The 17,792-nt window shown below is 45.1% G+C and overlaps 1 protein-coding gene across 1 annotated transcript in view; it reads right to left on the bottom strand.

The window, feature by feature from the left end:
• Positions 1-17,792, bottom strand: part of LOC311237745 (uncharacterized protein) — a 256,687-nt gene that overhangs the window by 122,291 nt on the left and 116,604 nt on the right. The window contains exon 4 of the mRNA XM_084325722.1: positions 1,275-1,361. Coding sequence (XP_084181848.1) covers positions 1,275-1,361 — 87 coding nt within the window. The remainder of the gene's footprint in view (positions 1-1,274; positions 1,362-17,792) is intronic.

The following is a 17,792-nucleotide window of genomic DNA, read 5'->3' as shown; positions in this document are numbered from 1 at the left end:
AGAAAACACCCCTGATGTTGTTGTTGTTAATGAGAATAACAGAGAGGTTTTCATCCTAGAAGTTGGCTGTACGTTTGACTACAGTCTAGAAGAAGCCTTCACAACCAAAATGTTGAAGTGTCAACTGTTAGAGCATACCATATCACAACTGGGCTACAACTGTTTCATATTTGGAAGCCTGGGTCATGTTCATAAGTTGGGTGGCTTTCAGATGGCCGGTCTTCCGAAGGGAAGAGCCAAACAAGTTAGCAAGATATTGCTCAGTGTCAGCTATTATTGGCAGCCGTGCAATTTGGAGAAGACGCTGCTATCTGTACCCATGAGATGTGTGCTACTGGTCTGGTTCATCAACTTTCACTGCCACTGCCAATTTGGGCACGAATGCAACAGAATAACCCACAATGTGGGGCGGCTACGTGGCGTAGTGGGCAAGGCGCTCGCCACGAAATCTGGAGACGCTGGGCTTGCCTGTTCGAGCCCAGCGCTCCACATTTGCTTTCAGTTTAGCTGGTCGTCCGTACTAATACACATTGGCCGTATGAGGGGGTGGGAAACTGAAGGGCGTTGTGGACAGCGACTCCTACAGGTCGGTTGGTGCGCCTGCGCAGCAGAATCAGGAAGTGTCGGGGGCAGCGTGAGCCTCCCACGCGTTACTCCTCGCCACTGAGAGATCGAGCTGCGCAGGTGAAAAGATGCGACTGCTGTTACCTCAAGTACCGGAGGGGACTTGTGCTATGTATGACTTAGTCCACATTGCAGCCGGCTTGTGGGAGGCAAGAAACAGCGTTCGTGACAGGGGAGGGTTGAATTGGACGATACGAAATTGGGATGGGAGAAAATATAGAAAATGGGAGAAAAAGTGCCCACAATGTCCAATTGCACAGGTAATATTTGTGTCCTTTAGACATTGTATTTATGTGGACATAAATAAAGATTGTAAATAATGTGTGTGTGTGTGTGTGTGTGTTTATGTTTGTTTATGTGTGAGTATGTGGGCCGTCGGCGTGTGAATGTGTGAATGAATGGGTCAAATGTGAGGAACTAATTGTAAAGCGCTTTGGATCAAATGCAGTCCATTCATTGTTATTCACTCACAGTTAGTCACTCTGCCCCTAGTGGCGGCCCATAGAATAGAAATACTTTATTCATCCTGAGGGAAATTTGGCAATGCACTCTGTGCACAGTGTGTCCTTGATAGTGGACTATCTCCATTCGGTAACAGTTGGAGGACATCGACAGTGATGTGCAGAATGTATATGGACTTTGAACTGTACCCGAGAAAGCGCCTATGAGGCCTGAGTCCATCATCCGAGTTGGGCTGCTCTGAGAACCCAGCTGGTCTGAAAAACCTGCCATGGAGCCTGCAGGAAGATAGAGAGAGAGAGAGAGAGAGAGAGGGAGGGAGGGAGGGAGAGAGAGAGAGAGAGAGAGAGAGAGAGAGAGAGAGAGAGAGAGAGACAGAGAGAGAGAGAGAGACAGAGAGAAGGGACATATATAGAGAAAGAGAGAGAAGAGAGAGAGAGAGAGAGAGAGAGAGAGAGAGAGTGAGAGAGAGAGAGAGAGAGAGAGAGAGAGAGAGAGACATTAGAAATAATCAACCGAAAACCAGAGCAAATTGGAATGCTATTTGGCTCTAAACAGAGAGTACACAGTGGCAGAATACCTGAGCACTGTGACTGACCCAAAACTAAGGAGCTCCTTGACTAGGTATAGACTCAGCGAGCACAGCCTAGCCATCGAGAAGGGCCGCCATAGGCAAACCTGGCTCCCAAGAGAAGACAGACTGTGCACCCACTGCACACAAGATGAGGTGGAAACCGAGCTACTAGGGTGTAACTATTTGACCCCACAACGATTCGATTACGATTCTTCAGGCAATGATTCAATGCATCATGAAATCTCTTCATTTGACCACGATTCGATTCGATGCGATTCGATCAGTTAATTCCCCAAAATAATTGTAATACACAAATGTGGCTGGTCACTGAGCATGAATGGCCTATAGGTCAATAATAGGGGTGTAAATATTTTACCCCACAATTCGATTCGATTACGATTCTTCAGGCAACAATTCAATATTCATTTGACCACGATTCAATTCAATGCAACCTTAGGTTAGGATCGATGCATTGCGATGCATCGATGCATTGTTACACCCATACAAGCTACACTTCTTAACAACCTGCCCACTATACCAAGACATCAGAGACATACTTCCCACAAATTGCAAACACCCAAAGAGACCTTTGAAAACATGGCAAATAACTCAAAACTCCCCATACCTACTGGGTGAAATACAACAATGTGCAAACACAGCAGCAAGATTTGTGAGCTGCTGTGACAAGAAAAGGACATCCAATGGAATACAACCACCATAAAGACTGTCAATCACACAAAACATTCCTTCTGTACTGTACTGATTTCTTCAGATTTATCTGTTTAATTGTTTTGCTTGGTTTTGTTTGGCTTTGGCAATGTAAACTTATGTTTCCCATGTCAATAAAGCCCTTTGAATTGAAGGTAGGGAGAGAGAGAGAGAGAGAGAGAGAGAGAGGAGAGAGAGAGAGAGAGAGAGAGAGAGAGAGAGAGAGAGACAGAGAGAGAGGAGAAAGAGAGAGATAGAGATAGAGGGAGAGGGAGAGAGATAGGGGGAGGGAGGGAGAGAGAAAGAGAGATGGAGGGAGGGGGAGGGAGGGAGAGAGAAAGAGAGAAGGATGGAGAGACAAATGTAAGGAGGGAGAGCGGGAGTAATGGAGAGGGAGGGAGGGAGAGAGAGAGAACAAGGGGAGAGAGAGAGAAGGATGGAGAGACAAATGGAAGGAGGGAGAGGCGGGAGGGAATGGAGAGAGGGAGCAGAGGGAGGGGTTGGGGTCAGAGTAAGAGAGAGACGAAGAGAGAAAGTAGCAGCATACAGCGACACAAGCACTAGTCAAACGCAGTACATTCCAAGATGTTCGCCAGCATCACCAGGCGATTCACTTCTGTTTCAATGTCAACAACCAGAAACACTGCTGCAAGCTGTTCTGTTAGACGAAGAAGGATTCCTAGTTTATTACAAAACACCCTGAAGCGTTCCTTTTAAAGTCCCAGAATCAGTGACTCAAACATAAACAAACGGGAAGCCCCACCACCAAGCACAACATCTAGAAATAGAGATAGATGCCTTCAAATCTAGACTCAAAACCCACTTCTACCTACTAGCCTTTCCCGTTCACCGACTCATGCCCTGTTTGCCTGTGTGCCCTCCTGTAAAACGGAGTTGTGATTGTTGTCTATATGTATCTATGTATTTACCCTGGCTGTAAAAGCGTTGTTTACAATTAGTAATGTTTGTAAAAACAGATTTGTTTTTTACATCTACAGATGAAACTCTTCAAGATGATACGTGAATATACCCTACATTGATATGGTCAAAAGAATCACAGATTGGGGCTTTATGGAGCAGATATAACATCCTTTTTACCTGAGGAGTAAATCTGTCTCTAAGGCCTGCTGGTGTGTGTTGAATGTGACCCGCACCTCTCCCTGTGGTTCTGGGCGCAACGGTGAACTATGTCCCCCTGCTGTCACTTTAAAACCTGCAGTAGTGGGAACATGGATCATCTCACATTAGTTCCTCCCGAGGCAGTGAATCATCATTATTACAAACATAGCTGCACTAATCTTTGCAGACACACACACACACACATGCAGACACACAATCTAACCCCATTTATCTTGCAACCATTCACCTTGCACATGCACACACACACATACTGTATAAACGCATAGAAAGACATACCCACAAATGTAGGCAAGAAGGAACACACGGACACACACACACACACACACACACACACACACACACACACACACCACACACACACACACACACACACACACACACACACACACACACACACACCACACACACACACACACACACACCACACACACACACACACACACACACACACACAGACAGAGATTCTCTCTCACCTCCCGTGTGTCCTCCTAACAGTAGGTTTTCCAGTGTCATACAACTCAATACAACTCAACATCCAGGGTATATCTAGACAGTAGATACTAAGATAGTATATATGACTCCATACAGTAGGCTACTGCACAACCCCACACCCAGAGCAGGGAGCCTTGCTATGTTGGCTGGGAGACTCTCTGCCTCTCCTCTCTTCTCCTCTCCTCTCTGGCTCAGCTGGATGTGAACATATAACACTGTGAACCCTCAGACACACACACAACACACACACACACACATGCACGAAAACACACATGCCCACACACACACACATTCATGTAAATGCAAAAGAACACGCGCGCACACACACAGATACCCATACTCTCTCTCTGTCTCTTTCACGTGTGCGTGCACACTCACACACACACGCACGCACGCACACACACACACACACACACGATCACAGTTGGGGAGTCTGGTTTGTGGTGACGTTTCTCTGTCTGTCTGGTTCAAGTCCTGGGCCCTCTAGGCAGCTAGCCAGCACCTCCCCTCTTCTCTCCCTCCTCTTCCCCTCCTCCATATCCCTCTCCCTCCTCTTCCCCTCCTCTTATCTCTCTCCCTCCCTCCTCTTCTCCTCCTCTCCTCTCATCTTCCCCCTCCCTCTTTCCCTATCCTCTTCTCTCCCTCCTCTTCGCCTCCTCTTATCTCTCTCCCTCCCTCCCTCCCTCCTCTTCTCCTCCTCTCATCTTCTCCCTCCCTCTTTCCCTATCCTCTTCTCTCCCTTCTCCTCTCCCTCCTCTTCCCCTCCTCGTATCTCTCTCCCTCCCTCCTATTCTCCTCTCCTCTCATCTTCTTTCCCTATCCTCTTCTCTCCCTTCTCCTATCCCTCCTCTTCCCCTCCTCGTATCTCTCTCCCTCCCTCCTCTTCTCCTCTCCTCTCATCTTCTCCCTCCCTCGTTCCCTATCCTCTTCTCTCCCCTCTCCTCTCCCTCCTCTTACCCTCCTCTTATCTCTCTCCCTCCCTCCTCTTCTCCTCCTCTCCTCTCATCTTCTCCCTCCCTCGTTCCCTATCCTCTCCCCTCCCCTCTCCTCTCCCTCCTCTTCCCCATCTCTTATATCTCTCCCTCCCTCCTCCCCCTCTCTTCTAAATGGCAAATGGTAGATGGCTGCATTTATATAGCGCTCTTATCAAAAGCGCTTTACAATTAGTTAAAAAAGAAAATGTACCCATTCACTCACACATTCACACACAGACGGCGGAGGCGACCATGCCACCTAACTCATCGGGAGCAATTGGCACCTTAAGTTAAGTGTCTTGCTCAAGGACACTTCGACACACGCTCCCCGGGAGGAGCGGGAATTGAACCAGGAACCTCCGGATAACCAGACGACTGCTCTACCTCCCGAGCCACTGTCGCCCCTCATCTCCACTCATCTCTCTTATCTCTCCCCCTTCCTCCTCCTCTCCTTTCTCCATTCTCCTCTATCTCCCTCCCCCCTCTCTCTTCCCCACACCTCTCCTCTTGTATTCTCTCTTCCTCCCCTCCTCCTCCTCCTCCTCCCCAAATCTCTCTCTCTCTCTCTCTCTCTCTCTCTCTCTCTCTCTCTCTCTCTCTCTCTGTATTTGTCATGGGCAAGTCTTACGTTTAATACAAACACATCACTTTGTGAAGGCAATTGACTCTCAGTCATGTAGACATCCCAGTCTCGATGAACATCATGCACCAAATACATCTTCTGTATATCTTCAGTTCGGTTTGTAAGTAATAATATAGCTTCAGTTCATTTTCTTTTTGTGTGTCGTAACCTTGGAGGGGATTAATGCAAACATGTAGGATTTGTTTTGTTCCTTTCAGTGTTTAAAGCAAACAGACACAGGGCTTGTTCTCAGGCTAGGACAGAGAGGTGTTAGAGACATGATGACATAACTGTATGTCTCCCCTTTCTCTCTCTCCCTCCCTCTCTCCCCCTTCTCTCTCTTTCTCTATATATGTCCCTTCTCTCTGTCTCTTTCTCGGTCTTTCTCTGTCTTTCTCTCTCTCTCTCTCTCTCTCTCTCTCTCTCTCTCTCTCTCTCTCCCCTCAGGGGATGCCCAACCAGAGGTCCTGTCTGGGGGTCAGAGGGCGTCTGCCTCACTGGCTGATGCCATCTGGTTGTTGTCTGGTTCATGGACAGTGTGAGAGAGAGAGATGGAGGGAGAGTGATAGAGGGAGAGAGATGGAGGGAGAGAGCTGGAGGGAGAGAGAGAGAGAGAGAGACAAATAGAGGGAAAGGAGGAGGAAAAGATGAAAAAGAGGAGAGGAGGGGGATAGACAAAGTGGAGCGAGGGACAGAGGAATGGAAGGAGGGAGGGAGAGAGGAAGGAGATGCAGGGACAGAGGAATGGAAGGAGGGAGGGAGAGAGGAAGGAGATGCAGGGACAGAGGAATAGAAGGAGGGAGGGAGAGGGGGTCAAAAGAGGGCAGCAAGGCATAACAGAGGGAGACAGGAGGGATGGAGGGAGAGAAGAGAGGAGGAGAGGCAGTAGGAAGAGCTGGAGGCGGGGGAAGGAGATAAGAACAAGAAAGGGAAGAGAAGGAGAGAGGAGAGGACAAGGGAGGGAGGCATCTGCTGTCCCCGTCTTCAATAACAACAACACCCCCGACACACACACACACACACAGGCACACACACGCACACACACACACACACACACACACACACACACACACACACACACACACACACACACACACACACACACACACACACACACACAGAGGTTGACAGTGAGAGGAGCAGACAGGTCACTGCCCACAGAGTCTCTCTCTCTCTGGAAACTTTCTGCCAGCAGGGTCACTGATTGATTCCAAAACAGCAGTGCAGCAATGCATGTCCTGTCGTTTCATGTCCCCATGTGTGTGTGTGTGTGTGTGTGTGTGTGTGTGTGTGTGTGTGTGTGTGTGTGTATTGTTATACTGTATGTGTACCCGAGTCTGTGTGTGTGTATTGTTGTGTGTGTTTATATTGTTGTGTGTCTGTGTGTATGTCTGTGTCTGTGGGGGGGGGGGCTGAGCCCGTCTCTCTCTCTCTCCCTCTCTCTACGTTCAATGATTTTAAGTAGCAGAACGTTACACTATAAAAACTAACTGGATAGTTGATGATAATAAACATTTATCTTCATTAGCTGAAATATTCTAAAATCATTAAGTCTGCTATAAGCCATTCTCCCTTTCTGTGTGTGTGTGCGTGCACTCACGTCCCATCTCTGGTCTTTGGAAGGATCATCTAATGGATAATCTAATGGCCAGATAATGTTGATATTTAAATATAAAAAAATATAATACATAATAAATGATACATGATCATGCAACATACAAAAAAAATTGTTGTAGGAACGGTTTTGGGAGGTTTTGTGTGTTGAGAAGTTTAGACTAGTTTTACAGAGAGAGTAAAGGTAAAAAGGTACCGTTGCAGACCCACCACGTAGACCCAAGCCACATTTGACCATAAACCTCTGATGGGCTGCTTTAAAAAAAATTATATCGCAAATTTAATCGCAATCACAATATCTGTCACAAAAATCGCAATTAGATATTTTCCCCAAATCGTGCAGACCTAGTGTGTGTGTATGTGTCGTGTGTATGGTTGTGTGTGTGTGTGTGTGTGTGTGTGTGTGTGTGTGTGTGTGTGTGTGTGTGTGTGTGTGTGTGTGTATGGTTGTGTGTATGTCTGTGTGTGTGGATGTGTGTGTGTGTCAGTGTGTATGGTTGTGTGTATGTCTGTGTGTATGGTTGTGTGTGTATGTGTGGTGTGTGTGTGTATGGTAGTGTGTATGTCTGTGTGTGTGTGTATGTATGTGTGTGTGTGTATGGTAGTGTGTATGTCTGTGTGTGTGTGTATGTATGTGTGTGTGTGTGTGTGTGTGTGTATGGTTGTGTATGTATGTGTGTATGTCTGTGTGTGTGTGTGTGTATGGTAGTGTGTATGTCTGTGTGTGTGTGTATGTATGTGTGTGTGTGTGTGTGTGTATGGTTGTGTATGTATGTGTGTATGTCTGTGTGTGTGTGTGTGTGTGTGTGTGTATGGTAGTGTGTATGTCTTGTTAACACGGGGGCGTGAGGAGACGGAGGTCACATCAGATCACCATGGCTACGAGACTAACAGTGTTGAGTCCAGTTCCCTGAACACAGTCTGCACTCTGTGTCTCTGTCTGCTGCTGGACCAGAGCACTGAGGCGAGCATCTGCACCAACACTGATATACCGGCACAGGACATCGACCTGATACCAGGTTCAAACAGGGTACGAGGATCAGATATCAGTTTGATACATACCAGACTATAAGTATCTGAGAATTTCCCCAATACTAAAATCTGATACAGAGAAACCAAATGTTACAAATCAAAGCAAAGTGACCCAATTTACTGCATCTTAATTAACCCCTTACGCCCGATTTCTGTTTTCAAATGTAGCCAAGAGTAAAGACCCTAACCCTATCAAAACAGCAGTCAAAGTGTATATTTTCAGCACTACGTTTGTTTACCAACGATTTTAAGTGTTATTTGTGAAATATGAGTTTATAAATATCTCTGCGCATTCAAGCGTAAAACCGGATGATTTCGACGCAAGGAAAACACAAACACAAACTCCCCCGAGTCATTTCCATGCAGTGACTCAGCAGCAACCAGCAGGCCACTTATCCCCTTTTCCACCAAATTAGTTCTGGTTCTGGCTTCTTTGAACCTCCCTCTTCCCCTCCCCTGGTAACGTGTGTGGAGGTTTGTGCTATTTCCCCCAGATCCCGACCAGTAGGAGTCTCAGTTTACAACGACCAGGACACACACCCCACCGGCTTCCCACCCGCTAACACTGACGATTGTGTTAGTAGGGACAACTGACCAAGCCAGAGGTACCGCTGACAGCTGGATTCAATCCCAGAGTCTCTGCGGTGGTAGGCGAGTGCTTAGTCCACTGCGCTACCCAGCCGCCTTTATGATACATTTCTGTTAATTAACCATAACCTTTTCACTACCACACTACCAAAGGGTTAACCCTTTCACTGCGGAAATACATAAGGGTAGCCCTTTCACTACCACACTACAGACTGTTAACCTCTTTCCCTATCCTCTTCTCTCCTGTCCCTCCTCTTCCCCATCTCTTTTTTTTTATCCACTTTTTCTCCCATTTTCTATATTTTTCTCCCATCCCAATTTCGTATCATCCAATTCAACCCTCCCCTGTCACGAACGCTGTTTCTTGCCTCCCACAAGCCGGCTGCAATGTGGACTAAGTCATACATAGCACAAGTCCCCTCCGGTACTTGAGGTAACAGCAGTCGCATCTTTTCACCTGCGCAGCTCGATCTCTCAGTGGCGAGGAGTAACGCGTGGGAGGCTCACGCTGCCCCCGACACTTCCTGATTCTACTGCGCAGGCGCACCAACCGACCTGTAGGAGTCGCTGTCCACAACGCCCGATCCCCACCCATCAGTTTCCCACCCCCTAATACGGCCAATGTGTATTAGTACGGACGACCAGCTAAACTGAAAGCAATGTGGAGCGCTGGGCTCGAACAGGCAAGCCCAGCGTCTCCAGATTTCGTGGCGAGCGCCTTGCCCACTACGCCACGTAGCCGCCCCTCTTCCCCATCTCTTATAGAATAGAATAGAATAGAAATACTTTAATCATCCCGAGGGAAATTTGGCACTACTACAAATTGCCTAAGAATAAAGAATAAAATAAGCCTAAGAATAAGATAATAATAATAAAGTATGGTCCAGGATTCACATTTTGTATGTTATGTATAAAATATTAAATATACAGTAAAAATATACAGAAGTCACCAGTTATCTCTCTCTCCCTCCCTCCCTCCTCCCCTCTCACAAATGGTAAATGGCTGCATTTATACAGTATAGCGCTTTTATGCTTCACAGTGTGGTATAGGGCTGTCTTAAATACTTCGAAGCTTCATTCGATGGGCATGGGATTCGAATATGAAAATAAAATTCGATTATTAAAAAAATATATATATATATATTTAAATTTTTTTACAAAATCAACTCTGCCTCTCTTTGTTAACTACAACAAGCAATGCTGTTTGTTATTTAAGATGAGGTCGGACTCGGCACTGACAGATGTGTTCATTGTGCTGCTTTTATAAAGCCTCAAATGACAGCTTGCAATATTTCATGAAAGCAAAGTGTTTTGTTTGTCTAAGATTTAAAAAGGTTTAAACTTTACAGCACTGACAAGTTGAACAAAGTGCTGTACAAGTCCCACAACATAAAAAAAAAAATTTATTATAATTTTTTTTATTTATTTTTTTATCTCGAAGCTTCGAATTAAAATCAAATCTCGGCCCCGAAGCTTCGAATTCCAAAAATCTGAGTCTGAGTAACCGTTGTTCCTCCCACTCCGGTGCAGCTCCTCAGAGAGCTGTGGGCCGTGTGGTCACTCTGCTCTGGAGGTGCCTCCAGTGAGGATGTGTTGGACACTGAGCCTCGTCTCTGTTCCAGGTTGGGAATTACCTTGTTGCTGAGGCAACTATGAGAGTAAATATTAACATCTCGTTATGCACTCAAATAACAAACGACCCGCAACTGCATTTTTGGGCTGCATATAGAGTGCACTAAACAAACAACCATAATGCTTTGGTTATGGCTTTTGGCCTGTCTGAATATAGAGAGGTTGTTTAATACTTGGGGGACAGTTGACGGTTCAGATCACTCTGTGCTCCTGTATAGAGCCAGTCATGTTGCGTAAGAGCTGCTGCCCCTGGGGGGGTGTGGCCTCAGTTAAGGACAAACAGCAGAGCAGAGCAGAACAGAGCAGAACAGAACAGAACAGAACAGAGCAGAACAGAGCAGAACAGAACAGAACAGAGTAAAGCAGAACAGAACAGAACAGAGTAGAACAGAACAGAGCAGAGCAGAACTGAGCAGAACAGAACAGAACAGAGCAGAACAGAGCATAACAGAACAGAGTAGAACAGAACAGAGCAGAACAGAACAGAACAGAGCAGAACAGAGCAGAACAGAACAGAGCAGAACAGAACAGAGCAGAACAGAGCAGAACAGAACAGAGCAGAGCAGAGCAGAACAAAGCAGAACAGAGCAGAGCAGAACAAAGCAGAACAGAGCAGAACAGAACAGAGCAGAACAGAGCAGAACAGAACAGAACAAAGCAGAACAGAGCAGAACAGAACAGAGCAGAACAGAGCAGAACAGAGCAGAACAGAACAAAGCAGAACAGAGCAGAACAGAACAGAGCAGAACAGAGCAGAACAGAGCAGAACAGAACAGAACAGAGCAGAGCAGAACAGAACAAAGCAGAACAGAACAGAACAGAACAGAACAGAACAGAACAGAGCAGAAAAGAGCAGAGCTGAACAGAACAAAGCAGAACAGAGCAGAACAGAACAGAACAGAACAGAGCAGAACAGAGCAGAGCAGAGCAGAACAGAACAAAGCAGAACAGAGCAGAACAGAGCAGAACAGAACAAAGCAGAACAGAGCAGAACAGAACAAAGCAGAACAGAGCAGAACAGAACAGAACAGAGCAGAACAGAGCAGAACAGAGCAGAACAGAACAGAACAAAGCAGAACAGAGCAGAACAGAGCAGAGCAGAACAGAACAAAGCAGAACAGAACAGAGCAGAACAGAGCAGAACAGAGCAGAACAGAGCAGAACAGAGCAGAGCAGAACAGAGCAGAACAGAGCAGAACAGAGCAGAACATAACAGAACAAAGCAGAACAGAACAGAGCAGAACAGAGCAGAACAGAACAGAACAGAACAGAGCAGAGCAGAATGGAACAGAGCAGAACAGAGCAGAACAGAGCAGAGCAGAACAGAACAGAGCAGAACAGAGCAGAACAGAGCAGAGCAGAGCAGAACAGAACAGAGCAGAGCAGAATGGAACAGAGCAGAACAGAGCAGAACAGAATGGAACAGAGCAGAACAGAGCAGAACAGAGCAGAACAGAGCAGAGCAGAACAGAGCAGAACAGAGCAGAATGGAACAGAACAGAGCAGAACAGAGCAGAACAGAGCAGAGCAGAGCAGAACAGAACAGAGCAGAGCAGAATGGAACAGAGCAGAACAGAGCAGAACAGAGCAGAGCAGAACAGAGCAGAACAGAGCAGAATGGAACAGAACAGAACAGAGCAGAACAGAGCAGAGCAGAACAGAGCAGAACAGAGCAGAATGGAACAGAACAGAACAGAGCAGAACAGAGCAGAACAGAGCAGAGCAGAGCAGAACAGAACAGAGCAGAACAGAGCAGAACAGAGCAGAACAGAGCAGAACATAACATAACAGAGCAGAGCAGAACAGAACAGAGCAGAACAGAACAGAACAGAGCAGAACAGAGCAGAACAGAACAGAGCAGAACAGAGCAGAACAGAGCAGAACAGAGCAGAGCAGAACAGAACAGAACAGAGCAGAACAGAGCAGAACATAACATAACAGATATACATATATATATATATATGTTATTGAACAACTGCTTCTACTGGTTTGATGCTGTGTATCATCAACAAACTGTATAGAACAACTGCTTCTAATGACTACAGTGAAGTAGCAGACAGCATGGCCACTCCTCGTGTCTTGATCTGTAGATATAAAAGCTGTAGACATGTCACAATGGGGTCATAAAACACGCTACCTGCACATACAGTGTGCTCCATTTCTGAGTTACCCTGAAGGGGAATACCATTCAAAATGCCATTCAGTGTCACGATATGTGTTATTCCTGACAGTCCAGTTGATATTGATGAACACGAGCAGATCTCATCAAAAAGGAAGGTACTGGAACACATAGATCATCTGTGTGTAAACTGTGTGTGTGTGTGTGTGTGCGTGCGTGCGTGTGTGTGTGCGTGTGTGCGTGTGTGTGTATATGTGTGTGTGTGTGTGTGTGCGCGTGCATGTATCTGAGTGTGAGACCTCTATTAAAACATGATCTAACACTTCACACATCACTGATCACAGTTGAACAAAGTGCTGTACAAGTCCCACAACATAAAAAAAGAAAATATAAAAAAAAGAAAAGAAAAGTATAAATTTTTATTTTTTTTTTATCTCGAAGCTTCGAATTAAAATCGAATCTCGGCCCCGAAGCTTCGAATTCCAAAAAAATTATTCGAAGGTCAGCCCTACTGGACACCAAAGCCATGAAGCAAAATACCACAAAACATTCACTAACAAGAATTTCCTTTTTCAAGAATATGGACATTATGCTATGACATAATAAGCCGCATGGAGATGGGACTGTAATCCCAATACATCAGTGCTGACAACCAGAACGGCACAGAGACGCAACACCTGCACTACAGACATGTCCATCTATAAACCCGCCCCCATATAGATTATGGCCATATAGACCTGTGTTTCGCTGGCCACACCTTAGGCTCCGCCAAAACAGGTCTGGAGATTCTCACAGTATAATATGTTACTAATATATTGCTATAATATGGAATATAGATTATACTGAATATTATTTATATAGTTATAGATCTGTTAAAGTAAACCCTCCTCTACCCCCACTCAACCCCTACTCAAGACCAAAACCAAAAAAGTAAACAACGGGCCAAACCAAGTGGGGCTCTTTTGCCTAAAGGCTTCTTTTACAAACTGCGTCCCCAGATTGGGGGTAGACTGTATCTCTCTGTGGTGCAGACAGACAGTGGGACAGGCTGCCTGAGGGGCTGATGTCAACGAGTTAATGTAGTGAGAGAACTAGCTAATGCAGTGTGCCGGACACTTATTCACATTGACAGGCTGTAAAGAGGCAAGGTGCATAGGATGTGACATTGCTGGCGTGTGTGTGTTGTTTTTATGTGTATGTGTGTGCGTGTGCGTGTGTGTGTGTGTGCATGTGTGTGGCGAACAGGGAGACCTGCAGGACATGGCGACCACCTGCTTAACACAGAGAGAGAGAGAGAGAGAGAGAGAGAGAGAGAGAGAGAGAGAGAGAGAGAGAGAGAGAGAGAGAGAGAGAGAGAGAGAGAGAGAGAGAGAGAGGGACATATATAGAGAAAGAGAGAAGAGGGAGGGAGAGAGAGAGAGAGAGAAAGGGGAGACATATAGTTATGTCATCATGTCTCTAACACCTCTCTGTCCTAGCCTGAGAACAAGCCCTGTGTCTGTTTGCTTTAAACACTGAAGTTCAAGTTCAAGTTCAAGTTTCTTTATTAGCTGTCATAGAGAAGTACAGAATACTTTTATACAAAATGCTTCTTTCTGTTTCGCTCCAGAGACTGTGCTAGGCAAAAATAGATAAAAAAAATAAGTATAGCAAGTATAAAATAGAAGTCAAGTACGTAGACAAAAATGTTCAGTGTATATACAATGAAAGGAACAAAACAAATCCTACATGTTTGTATTAATCCCCTCCAAGGTTACGACACACAAAAGAAACGAACTGAAGCTATATTATGTACTTACAAACCGAACTGAAGCTATATTATGTACTTACAAAACGAACTGAAGCTATATTATGTACTTACAAACCGAACTGAAGATATACAGAAGATGTATTTGGTGCATGATGATCATAGAGACTGGGATGTCTACATGACTGTGAGTCAATTGCCTTCACAAAGTGATGTGTTTGTAATATTACACAATACCTATTCTCAACTTGAGACTTGCCCATGACAAATACCGCTCAAATTATACTAAACTTAACTAAAACACGAAAAACTCAAATAAATACTAATATACTAATGCAGACTAAACAATTTCAAACAATCAAAACTCAACTGAAATTAGCAAACTAAGTGAAACTAAACTGAATTCAATAGAAACAGGGGCAGTGTTTTACTGTGGTTTGGATCATGTACACCACCATGAGGCGGCATGGTGGTGTAGTGGAACAGCCATGGAGAAAATGTCACCGATTCCCGCCGGAAGGGGTCAGATGACCCCACAGCTTATATGAGAAATATGAGAAAAATAAACAGTGTAAACTATATAATTACCTCTTAATATAAAAAATGAGGTTTACCTACCACAGGTTTGAGTGACAAAAAAAAGTAAAATAAAGAAATAATAATAATAAAAGAAAATATTATAATTTTTTTTAATTTTTAATTTTGGATGGTAGAGCCACACATTGATGGGCAAAGAGCCACATGCGACTCGCGAGCCATGGGTTGGCCACCGCTGCGCTAGACGCTCGCAAAGTGCTGTGAGTTTCCACATATATATTCCATATATATGTGGAATAACGTTCTAATTACATTTTCCTGAAGTCATTTTGCAATTTCAGAAACCGTGCCAGATAAAACGGGTACTTTTAGGAAAAGTCATTGAGTGACAGAGCTGGAGCTCGACCGAGTGACGAGGATACATTTATTGAAAATGCCTAGGGGTCATTTGACCCCTTGTCGGCTGTGCTAGTGTTTGTTAACACAGCAAGAAGGTCCTGGGTTCGATTCCTGCTTGGGGATGTCAGACTTTGGCAGATTTTTGCTAACACAACACAAGGCAATTATATTGGTGCTCACAGCAGGGAATGTCATACAATTCCTGTGGATCTATACAACATCACCCGTTGCCAGGAGACGAGAGTCTGTGTTCTGTTGAACTCAGCTGTAATTCTAGATCACTTAAGTCTGCTATTCTAAATCTATAACCTTATTTAGTCTTGTGTGTTGGTCTTGTTTCTCTGATTCTATTTCCTGAAGAAGCCATTTCATTGGCTTAGTGACGATATAATAGGAAGCTTGTTTTCTCTGTTCTGGGCAGAATGTCTTGGCGTCTCCACGCTACAGTATATTCCTCCCTGTTGCAATGTACTTTTTCCTTGCAACGTATTCTTTTTCCTGTTTGTACTATTGCTTGATTCACTTTTGAATAAACCGCTGAAAGATGAATTCTACCTTTCATTATTGATGATTATCAGATGAACGCAAACAGGGACCAGGTTGCCAGATACCCAGGTGGGATATCTCCCGTTTGAGAGTTTGCATGTATTCTTACTAGTGATGCACCGATGTGAAAATTGTGGCCGATACCGATAACCGATATTAATATTGCTGTTCTGGCCGATACCGATATTTACCGATGTCGATATCTCTGTATAGAAAACACTTTTTTATGATAATCAAATAAAGAGCTATTTTCCAAAACGCATAATTTTTTTTACTTTTGTAACTTATTTTCAGAAATGACTAATATTTTGAAACTATTTAAAGCTAAAACATGTAAAAAGATTTTTTTTTTTTTTTTTTTTTAATATCGGCCCTATCTTGATATCGGACCGATACCGATGTGTAAAAAAACGGTCATATCGGCCGATATTATATCGGCGGCCGATATATCGTGCATCACTAATTCTTACCATGCGAGAAAAGAGATAAACCCAATGGAGAAACAAGCAGAACAGATCGCTAGCGCTGTCGCGTCCCTGATGAAGACGGACAGGAGCACTTGGATTGGTCCCCAGGTGTGGCCCCACCCATGTCTGCTCCCGGCTGCCCTTGGGGGGGGGGAAGGACGACGGGATGGGTCAAGTGCAGAGACGAAATTTGATCTGTGACCCAAAAAAAAGAAAGCATGTGTGTGTTCCTATGCGTGTGTCGCTGCATGACTACATTGCACTGTGTGTGCAATGATCGACTATCGCCCTGTAGCTCTCACTTCCATAGCCATGACATCTGTTCCTCCCTCCCCAACACCCTGCCTGGACCCCCTGCCATTTGCATACATCACACAATACAATCAGCTTTTAAGCGCTACCGGAGTCTCATGGCCGGTACAGAGAGACTCAAAAGGAGCTTCTATCCCCAGGCCATCAGGATGCTCAATGAATCTATGCAACACTAATCCATCCATCTACATTCACTGCACACACATCCACATGCACACACTCACTTTAAACAAACACCTTTAACATTCACTTTAGACACTTTAACACATTGGGTGCCACTCCCCCTTCCGGGAAGTGCATAGGCCTTGCCGCCCATTAACCCCATGTAAACGCTCACCTTGTTTGTAGAGCTAAACTTATTATTTTATATTATAGCTATGGATCTAATAACGCCGTCGATTGTCAGTGGGTTTCTTCCGGTCAACGTGCAAAAAGCAGATTATGTTTTCATCTATACATTTCCTTTTTATACCGTGGTGAATATGAGTATAGTGGTAGAGTGCTCCTCTGTAATTCCAGGGAACTCTGTCAAAACCTTTAGTCAAATCCACTTATCACGTTGCCATTTTTCGCCTGATTATCTAATCATCCTGAAATCAACGCTAGATTATTGGTATTATGTCTCCGCGTGCATACATGAAAGGGGGGTTGGAGCGGGCGCACCTCCGTGCTGTGATCACTGCCAACGGGACACAGCACACACACATACACACAGACAGAGCAATCGCGGGGGAAAAAATATCAGATCAACGCAAGATTGGATATATACTGTCCTTACCTTGTCTCTGATGTAATGCAAAAAAAATAATCAATTATCTGATCGCCATTCCAAGTACTGGTCGCGGTAATCCGTCTCACGCTATCCGGTATTGCATATGAACGAGGGGGGGGGGGGGGGGGGGGGGGGCAGCCTAGTTGATGCATCGTTGTAAGCGCTCATCTTGCCGGATAATTTTGGCCCCGCCCACACGGCTCAGCTCGGCCCAGAAAACAAACTACATTGTTTCAAATGGAGTGCAATAGCGGCCGAAAGTGTTAGAGGGCGGTATTGACCGTCTGCCAGCTCAGACACATTCAGTACAGCATGCACAGGCTGGTCCGATTGAATTATGAATGGCAATAGCGAATAAAATAAATACCTAGATCTACGTTTCTGTGACGTGTTCGGCACTCAAGCGCTGGGCCACAGAAACGTAGATCTCCGTT

This window comes from Notolepis coatsorum, assembly GCF_963971535.1.
Source record: "Notolepis coatsorum genome assembly, chromosome: 12".
Classification (NCBI taxonomy): Eukaryota; Metazoa; Chordata; class Actinopteri; order Aulopiformes; family Paralepididae; genus Notolepis; species Notolepis coatsorum.
The sequence above is the reverse complement of the archived record's forward strand: the minus strand, read 5'-3'. Positions and strand labels throughout refer to the sequence as shown.